This window comes from Tupaia chinensis, unplaced genomic scaffold (genome assembly GCF_000334495.1).
Source record: "Tupaia chinensis unplaced genomic scaffold, TupChi_1.0 Scaffold000495_1, whole genome shotgun sequence".
In the NCBI taxonomy this organism is placed as follows: Eukaryota; Metazoa; Chordata; class Mammalia; order Scandentia; family Tupaiidae; genus Tupaia; species Tupaia belangeri.
The window spans coordinates 2,230,310-2,244,146 of record NW_006160007.1 but is presented as its reverse complement, the minus strand read 5'-3'; the positions used below and the strand labels follow the sequence as shown (position 1 = coordinate 2,244,146).

General features: G+C 40.2%; 1 protein-coding gene across 1 annotated transcript in view; it reads left to right on the top strand.

The window, feature by feature from the left end:
- The window catches only part of DNAH9 (dynein axonemal heavy chain 9), a gene marked incomplete at its 5' end in the record, with an annotated part of 330,910 nt that overhangs the window by 165,785 nt on the left and 151,288 nt on the right, over positions 1-13,837 (top strand). Inside the window, 2 exon segments of the mRNA XM_014590899.1 lie at positions 2,263-2,425; positions 4,502-4,625. Of these exon segments, the coding sequence (XP_014446385.1) occupies positions 2,263-2,425; positions 4,502-4,625 (287 nt within the window).

The window sequence follows — 13,837 nt, the reverse complement described above, 5'->3', positions numbered from 1 at the left end:
GTGGTCTGTGTTCCATGTGTTTGCCATTCTCATCCCTTCTCCCCCTTACAAGTCATGAGAAGTCAGTGAGAGCCCTATCCTGGCAACCTTAACTCTAAATTTTTCCCAAAGTCCCACCATTTTACACCATAACAAGATTAAATTTTAACCTTCTTAATCCTGTTACAATGACTGGACATATGAATTGGGGTTGAGGGATATATTCATATTATGGTATAGAGTTGCCTTCTCAGCAGCGAACACATCCCACAGGAGAGAGGAGGCAATGAGGACCCACAAACATTAGTTTACTTATGCTAATGGTGACCAAGTCATCAGTGTATGAGAGAAATGTTCCGTCATAAGAATAAACCCTAAATGTTCAACATGAGTCCTATAATTTCATTTGAGCTCATAATTTGTGAACACATTAAGCTCTGCCCACCAAAATTACTCCCTAGCTCTTCTTCCAAATTAGGCTTAGCTGGACCTTAAATTGCTCCATCATTTGAATATGATATTTCTGATTATAATCTCATTAACACAAGGGAGGGGTAAAGGACCGGAGTCTGTTCAATTCAATCTCTAGTGTATCTTCTGCTCTATTTTGCCAAACTTTACCTGATTCTTTATCCTCTCACTTTTTGGGTCCACAGACCACCAACACTGGTTGTCTCTTCTTCCTTTTCCATTTCTTCTCAGCAGCTTGATCACTGGGTTTTGTAATCTCAGATTCACAGACTTAACACATTCTAATTCAACTAATGCAACTCAATATATTCTCAGTCTCCAATATATGGACTCACCTTTGATCAGTTCTACCTAAGAAGACTACTAATTTGCACCATCAGCCTGGAAGGCAGTTTTTCAGTACATATCAAATACCATAAAAACTGTCTCATGGGGACCAGCATGTGGTGTAACGGTTACATTGCTGGACTTCCACATAGTCGACTGCAGTTCAAGTCCTAGACCCACAGCTTAAAACTCTCACTGGACAAATGTGTGTGTGTGTGTGTGTGTGTGTGTGTGTCCAAAATCCCAAGAGAAGAATGGAGAAGATGGGATTGCAGTATGGCTATCCCCCCAGGGTGTGATTTCTCACTTTCTGTCTCTCTGTTTCTGTCTATATCTCTGGTGAGCTCACACACTCTATTGCAAAAATCTCTCTCTCTTAAAAAAAAAATAAAAGGAAGAAACGGTATTATGGGCCAGCAAATGATATGGAGGTTATGGCACTAGATCCCACGTGACCAATTGCGCATTCAAGTCCCAGATCCAGCCGCTTCAGAATCTCACTGGGTGTGTATGCCTGCGTGTCCAAAATCCTTAGAGGAGACAGGAAGAAAAGAGATTGCCATGTGAACATCCACTATTGGGAGCTGGAGTGATTTCTCATCTCTCTCTGGCGAGTGTATGTGCCCTACAGCAAAAACCAGCAACAATTAAAAAATCCTGTCTAGCTATTTGACTCAGCAATTTTACTTTTAAGAATTCATCCTGAGAAAACAATTAAAGAATAGCCTAATAGAGGGTTGCATTCAAGAAAGGCCTGGAGAGGGAGGAAGAGTGGTTTGTTTGGAAGGGATGGTCTGAGCCCAGCAAGAGGCCTGGAACATTCCCCCACAAGAAGACCAGCACTGAGAGTGGCGAGAAGTCACACTGAAGGGAAGAACCCAGAAGCCAAGGATGCAGGTGTCTTGTAGGTTGATGGTAAGAATCCAAGAGGATATTGGTGTCCAGGAAGGAGTAAAGGAGGGAAACACCAGGTCAGGGCTCTCTGTTCTAATCCTGTGGACTAATTTTGTTTTTCTTTCCAAAGAGGAACAGACTGTTCCGTTCCTGCCCTATCCTTTGCCTTTCTCTGATTTTTCTTTAGTTTCTCATTATGTATTTTCTACTTTTCTCTTTTCCCTGTTCCTTCTGCTTGCCTGAAAGAAGTGAAGTGAGGAGTGAAGGAGTGGCAGAGGGAGGTGTGTCCAGGGAGCAGGGTCCCCTCCCCATTGCTATCTCGCACCCCTCCAGTCCTGCCTGCCTGCAGCAGCTCCTCCCATACTGTCACTGGTTCACTGGAAGTCATAGCTTAAGGCAGAGCAGAGGCAACCTCAGTCCACTCGGGCGAGAAGGTGAGGCCAGGTTTGGGGACAATCTAATTAAGGTTTCCCACAGCGCAGACTATGACGTGCCTCCAGGAAGGCTCCTCTTCTCACTCAGACCATTATACATGCTCCTCATAGCGGACGGTCTGATCAAAGTAACAGGCCTCTGCTTCCTCCTCTTCAGCTGCCATATCAATCGCATCTTGGAGTCCCCACGGGGAAATGCTCTGTTGGTTGGTGTAGGTGGGAGCGGCAAACAGAGTCTGACAAGGCTAGCTGCTTTCATCAGCTCCATGGACGTGTTCCAGATCACACTGCGCAAAGGCTACCAGATCCCAGACTTCAAGGTAAGAAGGTCAGCTGTGGGGAGAAGACTCAGCCACTCTCCAACCGCCCACGACTTCCTGTCATCCTTTATTAGTTTCCCAGTTCCCCTGCCCAGAACCTCCCCTTAATTGTTCATCCATTGACTACTTAGACTCATGAGTGGTTCTTTTCTTATTAGACTCAGGTTGAAAACAGTTACCTTTCAAGGCCTGCCATTGTGATGCCTCAGCTGCCCTCTGTTATAACTGTGGGGCCTCTGCGCTCACCCAAATCAGAAATGCATCCATATCCAATTCAGCACATAGCTTGCTAGCAGCTGTGGTAGACTTACGAGGAATCCTGATGGCCTGCCCAAGCTGCATAGACGTTCATATTTTAAGAGACAGGTTCAGTACCCACTGCCCCCTGGGACCCTCAATGACATTTCCTGATTTCAGACAGCAGGCACTTAGGAGGCCTGGTGCATGTTCTGGAAAGTGAAGGAAGTGCATTCATCCTTCGAAGGTCATTTCATCCTGTCCTGCCTATTACTCATGGCCACAACAGAGTCATGGTAGGAATTTGAGGCATGCATTCCATCAGGGCGCTGCTCTTGCCCCTGGAAGAACACCAGCCAGCACTGAGCACTTCCTACCCACCTGTCCCCACACTGTCTCAGCCAGTGATGGGAGGCGCAGGGGCTCATTTCTGCTCTGAAACCACAGCTTGTCCTCTCAGCACCTGGCTGATCTAAGGTCTTCCCTGAGATTCACGTGAAGTCCTTTCATGCTTTGAAAAAAGACAAGATGTGGTAGTGTGATAGGAATTACATATTTACAGAATGATCTGACAGCAGTTCTCAACCTTGGCTATCTACAGGAATCACTGGGGATCTTCACATAACAGGGATGCCTGTGTCCCACCCCTAGATATTCTTATTTACCCACTTTGGAGAATGGCGTGGGCATCAAATTTTTCAAAGTATTCCCCAATTGATTCTAATGAGAAATATGAAACACTGTCTTAGATCATTCCATAAAAGCATAGGATGAGAATCATCAGTCTAAAAGGATGATTGTCATCTCTAAAGAGAAATTATTTTGGTACTAAGATAGCTCTGTAATAAAGGAATGTATGAGGCTATTAGGGACTACCTGAGTGATGTGAGAGAGAGAACAAGATACTTTCTGATGTCTGCGTCTTGTGTCGTGAGGTCGATATGGCCAAGGAACCAAGACTGACTAAGCTGGATAAATTCAGAGCTTGCCATTCTAGCCCAGGACTTCATCCATCTACTGTTTTGAATGGATGTAATTTCCTACAAGTGATTACGTGTGTTCCTCGGTATGTGTTTTTCTTTTTATTTTAATGAGAGAGAGATTTTTGTTATATGGCATGTAAGCTCACTGCAAAACAGAGACAGAAAGCAAGAAATCACCTCCCAGGGGGGATACTCACACCACAATCCCTTCTCTTCCATTCTCCTCTTGGGATTTTGGGTATGCATGCACACATGTCCAGTGTGAGTTTCACGCTGCCGGGTTTGAGATGCAACCACAGTTAGCCATGTGGGAGTCCAGCACCTTAACCACTATGCCATCTGCTGGCCCCTCAATATATATTTTTCAAGGAAAGTCTTCTGCTGTACTAGTCATAAGAACAGAAGACTCTGCTAGCATAAGGTATATCCATCTGCCAGGCCAGTAACTCCAAGTACATGACTCTTCTGTCAAGACCAAGAGATATCTCTTGCCTTCTCGAGTAGGTTATTAACTTGTGTGATGACATAGTAAATAGATGACAGGGGACTCACCTCTGGTCTTTGGAAAGTTGTAATCTCTTCGTGCAAGGAAGGGGCTCCAGAAGCTAGCATGGGGCCACGTGATTGTATGAATTGGAGCTCATCACCATATGGTTTTATGTGCCCACTTCTATTGGGCTCTGAGCCTGGGCAGGTTTTTATGTCTATCCATAGCCTCCTTTCTGCCTCTCAGAGCCATCTTGCTTCATTTCCTGTGAAAGCAGATAAGAAATAGTTCCATTCCTAAAGAGTAGGCTGGGGTGTCTATAGAGGAGGCCTTCTTCTCACAGATTTCTGACATGGATTGCTCCCACAGGTGGACCTGGCCAGTCTGTGTCTGAAAGCCGGAGTGAAGAATCTCAGCACAGTGTTTCTCATGACTGATGCCCAAGTGGCTGATGAGAGGTTCCTTGTGCTCGTCAATGATCTCCTGGCATCTGGTAAGAGCTGGTCTGCATTTCAGTGTCTCTAGTAAATACTCCCTGCAATCAGAGTCATCCAAGGGGAAGGCACAGTTCAAGGACAGAAGAGTGAGGTCATTGAAATGAGCCCTGGGATTTGAGACACACACATACACACACACGTGCAACCAGCATGTTTTCAAGCCACCAAGACTGGGACTGGAACCATGATTAGCCATATAGAATCCTGTTTCCTTAAAGACTAACCTAGAAGACTGGCTTAGCTTTGTCCTTGTCTGTCACCAAACTTCAAATAACTGAATCATGTTAAGCCATCAGAATCTCTTCCTCCTAAGTAATTTTGGCCTCTGAGGAGTCCCAACCTCATGTAAAGAAGATGAAAGTTAGTCTGGCTTACAAAACAGTAGAATGTTTTAATGACAACCTGAAGTCTGCAAGTATATAGAAGATACATACTTGGAGATACATAGAAAAGCGTTATATAGAAAAGAGTTTCCCAACTTTAGGTATATATAGAAAAGAGTTTCTTCGAGCTCTATAGAAATGAGTTTCCCAACTTTAGGTCTCAAGAAGAAACTTTTTGGCACCAGCAGGTAGCATGGCGGTCGAGGTACTGACTTCCACATGGTCGACCATAGTTCAAGTGCCAGGTCTGGTAAGCTTGCTTTCTAGCTTTCTCTCTCTGTCTCTCTCTGGTGAGCACACAGGCCCTATAGCAAATTTAAAAAATAATAATGAATAAAATTAAATAAATAATTCTTTTTTAAAAAGAAGAAACTTTTCAAATATTTAAATAGCCTCTGCCTCTGTTCACACCACAGAATCCCTGCCAGCAGTTCAGTTTCCTGCTTTCAACATGACCACCTACGTCACTCAATAAGCGACAGGAATATTGTCAATAGAAAGTGGAGGAACAAATCTGACAATGCAAAAATCGCTCTCAATTCAGAGATGTTTAGCTCAGATATTCTACCTGGTGGTCTTATTCTTATAGGTTCTTGGGATCTTAAGACAGATACCACCATCATATGAGCATGGAAAAGGTCTCTGAATGACCTGAGTGCTTTCAACATCTTGTCATTAATAAATAAGCCAAAGTCAGCAAAATTTTTCTATAAAGGGTTAGAAAGTAAATATTTAGGCTTTGCAAATCATACAGTCTCTGTCACAACTACTCAGTTCTGTCATTGTATTATTAAATAGCCATTGACAACACAAAAGGAATGAGTGTGGTTGTGGCCAATTAAACTTTATGGACAATAAAACTTGAACTTTACATAATTGTCAGTGTCATTAAATATTACTTAAACTCCCAACACATTCTAACTCTCATTTTATTTTCCTAGCAGTTTTCTCTGACCCTTATTTTTATTGAAAGCATCTGACATGAGTTATTTCATTAGTGTGACCTTGATTTTGATAAGTACTGTGTTTTTTAAATGCATGCTATTAAATATCTTAAAGGATGAAAATTAAATCAAGCTGGTACAATTAGGGAAGAAAGTAATTGATCGCTTTCATGATAATTCATTTTTTCATTTTGACCTTATAAATGATTAAGGCTAATTAGTATAGAACTCTTAGTAGACTCCTGGCTGGCTTTTTGCTGTCACACTATGAAGGCTAGAACTTGTTGGAAATTTGGCACAATTTTTCTCCAGATGCAGTAGTTAAAGAAAGTATAGCAGCTTCAAGAACTGAGAGACTCATAGCACCCAGCATTGATTAGGTACAGAACTTTTGCCAAACCACCCACGTTGAGGATCTCACCCAAGTCCTCGAGGAAGTAAGAAGAGCGTAGTGGCCCTAGTGGCTTCAGTCATCTTCATTATTTCTATGATGCTAGCAGGTCTGTGCTGGTGATGGAAGAAGGAAGAAGCAAATGGGTGTGGAGACCTTTAAAGGGGAGCTTGTATGTGCTTCCAGGTCCAATCTGCCTCAGCACCTATCTAAAGACTTGTTCTGGAAATATGAAATATGTCCTTTTCTTTTTCTTTTTCTTTTTTTTGGAGAGGTTTTTGCTATAGGGTGCATGCACTCACCAGTAAGACAGAGAGAGAGACAGAGAGATAGAAAGTGAGAAATCACCCCCCGGGCAGGGGGGGATGGCCACACCGCAATCCCTTGTCCTCCATTCTCCTCTCAGGATCTTGGGCATGCACACACACGCACCCAGCGTGAGTTTAAGCCACTGGGTCTGGGACTCGAACCGCGGTCAACTGCATGGGAGTCCAGCGACATAGCCATTATGCTAACTGCTGGTCCCAAAGATGTCCTTTCCTGATACCCATAAAATATACTGGTGTGAACCGCATTCACTTTTCATCATACCAAACTGAACTAAAAAGTTCTCAACTTTTTAGCTATACAGTCTTGCCTTCATTCTTATCATCCTATTCTCATTGCTTTCCTTGAGAAAATGCGTTACTTAGTGTGTGCCTCACAACTACCTTCATACCTCACAGCCTGTCTCCAGATCTTGGTAGTTTTCTCCTTTCCTCCAATACCCCCATTTCACCTTTACAAGGCCGACTCGCCTATCTGGGCTAGGAACCCACCCTTGTTCCTAAGAGAGAATTTTTCTCTATCCCATCTCTTCATTCCAATTTCTTACTCTCCCTCTTCTCTACTTTATAATATAGCCCATTTTCTCTGTCTTAGAATTGTTAAAGTTAATTTTCTTTGACTTGAAATGATGAACAACAACTCTAGAATCTTTCTCCCAACAAAATTCTCAAAAGGATAAAACTTCAGATTTTCTCACTCACATTTACTTTTCCCTTTTATGATGGTCTATATGCCTTTGCAAAATATTTTATACTCTTTTTTTAAAATTTACATTTAATCACTGTACATCTTTACAGTGTGCAACATGGTTTTTCCCAGCATGAATACAGTGCACATCAGTCAAAGCAAAGACATTACCATATACATAATCATCAGCAAATAACTTATTTCTGTGCCAATTAATTGTATTGTTTGTTTTTTTCCGGATCCTCTTCCTCCCTGTGCCTATTACTCACCCTCTATTACCACCCCCACTCCCCCACCCCATACTATTTCTAGAACCTACAGTTGCTCTCCCTCCTACTGTACCTTCTACTATTTCAGTTTCTGTTATAGAGCGCAGCCATTTGGTATACCTTGATCAGGGAAATACAAAGTCTGTCTTTCATAGTCTAGCTTGCTTTGCTTAGCATTAAATCTTTCATATTTGTCCACTTTGTATCAAATGTCAGTTTGATTACTGAGTCTCATTACTTTTTTATAGCTGAGTATTCCATAGAGTATATATGTCATATTTTTTCAATCCACTCATCTATTTTTGGACATTTGGGTTGATTACATGTCCTAACAATTGTGAATAATGCTGCAATAGAGGCCAGCAGGTGCCAAGGTTGCTAAGGCACTGGACTCCCACATGGCCAACCATAGTTTGAATCCCAGACCTGATGGCTTGCTTTCTCACTCCCCCTCCTGAGTCAAACTTTAAAATAATAATAATAATTAATAATTAAATAAAATAGGGACCAGCAGATGGTGTATGATTACATAACTGGACTTTCACAGAGTCGATTGCTGTTCAAGTCCCAGACCCAGTGACTTAAAACTCATGCTGGATTCATGTGTCTGTGTGCTCAAACTCCATAGAGGAGAACAAAGGAGAAGGGATTGCAGCATGGCCCTTCTCCTGGGGGGCGGAGGGGGAGTGATTTCTCACTTTCTATCTCTCTGTCTGAGCACATGAGCCCTATTGCAAAAATCTCTCTTTAAAAAATTAAATAATTACGTTAATGATAATAATAATAATAGTGCTGCAATAAACACAGATGTGCAAGTATTTTCCAACTGCGGGTTTTCCTATCCTCTGGGTAGATACCTAAAAATGAAATTACTGGGTCATATGGTAGTTCTATTTGTAGGTTTCTAAGGAAATTCCATATCATCCACAGAGGTTGTTCTAATTTACATTTCTACCAACAGTGTAGAGAATTCACTTTTCACCAAAGTCTTGCCAGCATAAAAAATATTTTTTTTTTTGGAGAGGTTTTTGCTATAGGACACATGCGCTCACCAGAAAGACACAGAGAGACAGAAAGCAAAAAATCACCCCCTGGGGAGGGTGGCCACACCACAATCCCTTCTCCTCCATTCTCCTCTCGGGATCTTGGGCATGCACGCACACGCACCCAGCATGAGTTTAAGCCACTGGGTCCAGGACTCGACACGGTCAACTACATAGGAGTTCAGCAACATAGCCGTTACGCTAACTGCTGGTCCCCATAAAAAATATTTTTAACATTATAGAAAGCAATATAACAAACACCCATATATAATGAACAGTGATGCAAAATAGGAATTTAATATTAATCATATGCAAATTTTTCTTATAATAGATGTCTAAACCCAGATTATTACTAGGTTGTCTGTATGTACATTTCAACATCACTAAAAAATGCCAAATTACTCTCCAGAGTAGTTATACAAATTTGATTTCTGTTTCCTCCTAATCTTATCCACACTTGGTTTCTCTGATAATTTTTCTAATAATAATTTTATTTATTTTATTCATCATCATCATTATTAGTGCTATTATTTTTAGTTTGACCAGAGCAAGACAATGAGAGAAAGGGAAATGAGAAAGCAAGCTGTCAGGTCTAGGACTCCAACCACAGTTGGCCATGTGGGAGTCTAGCATCCCAACCAGCACATCACCTGCTGGCCCCGACATGTTCATTTTTACCATTGGGAATGAAATTAAATATCACTGTTTTCGTTTTCTTTTTTACACCTTTTCAAGTGTTTATTGGCTATTCTTACTCTCTTCTATAAATTGCCTGTTTATAATTTGCCCTTTGGGTCTTTTTTTTTTTTTTTAGAAAAAGAGATTTTTGTTCTTAAGGGCACATGTGCTCGCCAGAAAGACAGAAAGAGACAGAGAGACAGAAAGGAAGAAAACAACTCCTCTTTTGAATCCTCATTGTTTATGTAAATATTTCCTTAGATTTCTACATAGAAAATTGGATTTGGAGGCCAGCCAATAGCATGGTGGTTAGGGCAGCTGGGTCCTACATGGATGACTGTACATTTCAAGTCCTGGACCTGGTGACTTGAGAAACATGCTGGGTACATGTGTGTGTGCCCAAAATCCCAAAAGGAAATGAAGGAGAAAGGATTGACGTGTGGTCATCCCCCTGGAGGCTGCTTTCTCACTTTCCCTCGCTCAATCTCTCTGGTGCTTTCTCACTTTCCCTCGCTCAGTCTCTCAAGTTCCATCTCTCTCTAGTGAGCCTACTTACCCACTGGTCAAATCTTTTAAAAGAGGGAACCAGGGGAACCAGCAGTTAGCGTAATGGCTATGTCGCTGGACTCCCACGTAGTCGACCGCAGTTCACGTCCCGGACCCAGTGGTTTAAAACTCAGCCGGGCGTGTGTGCGTGCGTGCCCAAGATCCTGAGAGGAGAATGGACGAGAAGGGATTGTGGTGTGACCATCCCCCCTGGGGGGTGATTTCTCGCTTTCTGTCTCTATGTCTCTCTGTGTCTGTCTGGCGAGCGCACGCGCCCTATAGGGAAAAAAATTAAAAAAAAAACCTCTCCAAATCTTTAAAAAGAATCTTGATGTCATTGTGTCTTTAGCTATTTGTTTATATTTTCATTAACTTTTTATATAGTTTGGGACTATGTAAATATATAATACATAATGTTGAATAAAAGACATGATAGCAATCATGTATATCCTGTTCTTAATTTGAAAGGAAATAATTTAGTATTTTACTATTAGATATGATATTTATTTTGGATTTCTGGTAGATATCTATTATCAGATTAGGATAAATTCCATTTATTCTGATTTTGCTAACAGTTTTTATAAGTGTTATGCATCTAGTTAGATGATTATATTGTTTCATTTCTTGTTTTTAAAGAATTATTTATTTTAATTTAATCTAGTCATTGATTTATTTTAACTTGACCAGAGAGAAACACAGAGAGAGAGAGGACAAGGGAGAAAGCAAGCCACCAAGTCCAGGACTCAAACAGTGATCAGCCATGTGGAAAGGTCCAGTGCTTTAACCACTATGCCACCTGCTTGCCCCCTTGTTTCACTTCTTTAATCTACTAACTTAGTGATTATTTGCATAGTTTTTTTCTGTTATTTAACCAACCATCCTTGCATATCCAAGGGAAAGAAAATCTCTGTAGTCATTATATATTTATTTTTATGCATTTAATTGGTATTTTTTGAATTTTAATTCATTAGTGAAATGAGCATATAATTTTACTCTTATACACTGCCTCATTAATATAGAGTTTTATACAACTTCCTGAATTTTGCCAGTCTGGTAAAAAAGAATAACTAGGCATAATTTTAGTGAACATTTCTATTATTATGACAGGTTAAGCATCTGTTCATATGTTTGCTAATATAATTTGTACAAACAAGAAAAATAACAAAGCACTGTTTCATGCACATTTTTTATTACAAGTATCTGTTCATATGTTTAAAAGACCTTTCTATTTACTTTACTGTAAACTTGTTTTTCATATTCTTCACTCCATCCCTCCTATTGAATTATTGATCTTTTTTATAAGATTTTTGCCTTACATGGGTACGCTCACTGGAGAGAGATGGAGACAGATACGGTGAGAGGGAGAGTGAAAAATCACCCTCAGGGGAGATAGAGATGCCACGGTCCCTTCTCCAATCTCCTCCTGGGATCTTGGGCATACACATACTCACCAGACATGATTTTCAAGTCACAGGGTCCAGGACTCGAACTTCAGTCAGTCATGTAACATAACTGATACACCATCTGCTGGTCCTGAATTATTGATCTTTTATCTGTAGAGAGCTTCTTTACAAAGTTTCTGCACAGCCAAGGACACAGTAATTATTGTGAATCGAAACTCTCAGAAAGGGAGAATATTTTTATAAACTATGCCTCAGATAAGGGACTGATAACCAGAAAGCACAGGGAAATCAAGTGACTTACCCCAAAAAATGATTAACCCAATTAAAAGATGGCAAAATGAGCTGAACAAAAAAACTCTCTAAGGAAGACATACAAACAGCCAAAAAGCATATGCAAAAAGGCTCAACATCCTTCATCATAAAGGAGATGCAGATTAAAACCCCAAGGAGATACCACCTAACCTCTGTCAGAATGGCAAAGATTAAAAATACAAAAGGTAAGTGTTAGCAGAGCTGTGGTGACAAGGGAACTCTCTTACACTGTTGGTGGGACTGTAAATTGGACAGCCACTGTGACAAACAATACAGAGGTTCCTCAAAGACCTACAAATAGAACTACCATATGATCTACCAATCCCACTCCTGGTTATCTACCCAAAGGACAGGAGAATACTCAGTTAGAAAAGCACTTACAGGGACCAGCAGTTAGCGTAATGGCTATGTCACTGGACTTTCATGTAGTCGACCACGGTTTGGGTCCCAGACCCAGTGACTTAGACTCATACCAGGCGCATGTACATGTGTGCCCAAGATCCCGAGAGGAGAATGGAGGAAAAGGGATTGCGGCGTGGCCATCCCCCCAGGGGGTTATTTCTTGCTTTCTATCTCTCTGTCTCTCTGTCTCTCTGGCAAGAGCACACATCCTACAGCAAAAATCTCTCAAAAAAAAAAAAAGCACTTGCACATAAATGTTCATTGTAGCATTATTCATTATTGCTAAGACATGAAACCAACCCAAATGTCCACAAACAGATGAATGGATTGAAAATGTATGGCACATATACTTTATGGAATAAATAATGAGCCATAAAAAAATAAGACCCTGGCATTTGATAGAAAGTGGTCAAATATGGAAGATTTATTGCTGAGGGAAGCAAGGCAGGCTGTGAAAAAAAGATATTGTGTGTATCCACTTATTATACACCAACTGTCCACACTTTATGGTAGAAACTGAAAGGCTGAAGGACATAAAAGCATTGAAAACAGTTATGGACATGGGAGACAGTATAGGGAAGGAGTATAGGGAAGAGTATAGGGAAGGAAATTAGGGAGGGAAACAGAGAGATAAGACACTTGTGGGACACATAATGGATTATTACCTGTTGATGATAATGTGTATAGTATTCTCAACTGAACTAGTCTGAGGTATATTTCATGTTGGATAAATTCTTTCCTCAAGCCAAATGATGTATAGTGATCGAATGTATAAAAAAAAATAATAAAATTAAAATGGAAAAACAAGAAAGTTTCTTTACATATTAGAGAAATGAACTGGGACCGACAGGTAATGTGGTGGTTAAGGCGTGGTACAAGTCCCAGACCTGGTGGCTTGCTTTCTCATTTTTCCTTTCTCTATCTGTCTCTCTCTAGTCAAATTAAAAGAATAATAATAACAAATAAATTAAAGAAATAATATAGTCTTTTTTATGAAAAGGGGACCACTCAACTATAATCAGGAATCCTCTCTGGAGTTCATCAGAGCTTGTTGTATAGAATCACAATAGGTTCTTTAGGGTTTTGTTGTTACTGTTTTTATACTCTGCTTATAGTGTTTTCACTGTGCCAAAAAAAATTGTTTTTTAAAAACAAATTTATAGGGATCAGCAGGTGGCGTGGTGATTAAGGTGCTGGACACTCCCACATGGCCGACCATGGTTCAAGTCCTGGACCTGGAAGCTTGCTTTCTCTTTCTCTCTCTGGTCAAGTTAAAATAAATGAATGAATAAATAAAATAAAATAAAATAAAATAAAATAAAATAAAATAATTAATTTTAAAAAGACTATATACTTCTTTTAAAAAAACTATTTTATATATTATTTTTTTAAAAAGTTTAGTCACAAAGATAGAGAGAAAATTAGAAAGTAAGCCACCAGGTCCAGGACTTGAACCATAGTCTGCCATTTGGGAGTCCACCGGATCACCTGCCAGGTCCCAAAAAATATTTTTATATAGTTAAATTTACCAATTTTTATGCACCATAATTTTTTATTTTAAAGTATGCTGGGTTCAAGTTATAGTTATTAAGTTCTTTTCTATGCATAAGTTATAAAAGTGTTCCCAACATTTTTTTCTATTATTTTTGTGGGGTTTTTAATAGTTAAATCATTGGTCCATTTGGAAGTTACTCTTACATACAGTGCAAGATAAAGATCCAACCATAATTTCATTTAGCTCCTAGTTTTCCTAATACCATGTATTGAACAATTTCTCTTTTCCCTATTGATTCAAGGTGTTATGCTTATTATATGCTAAATTC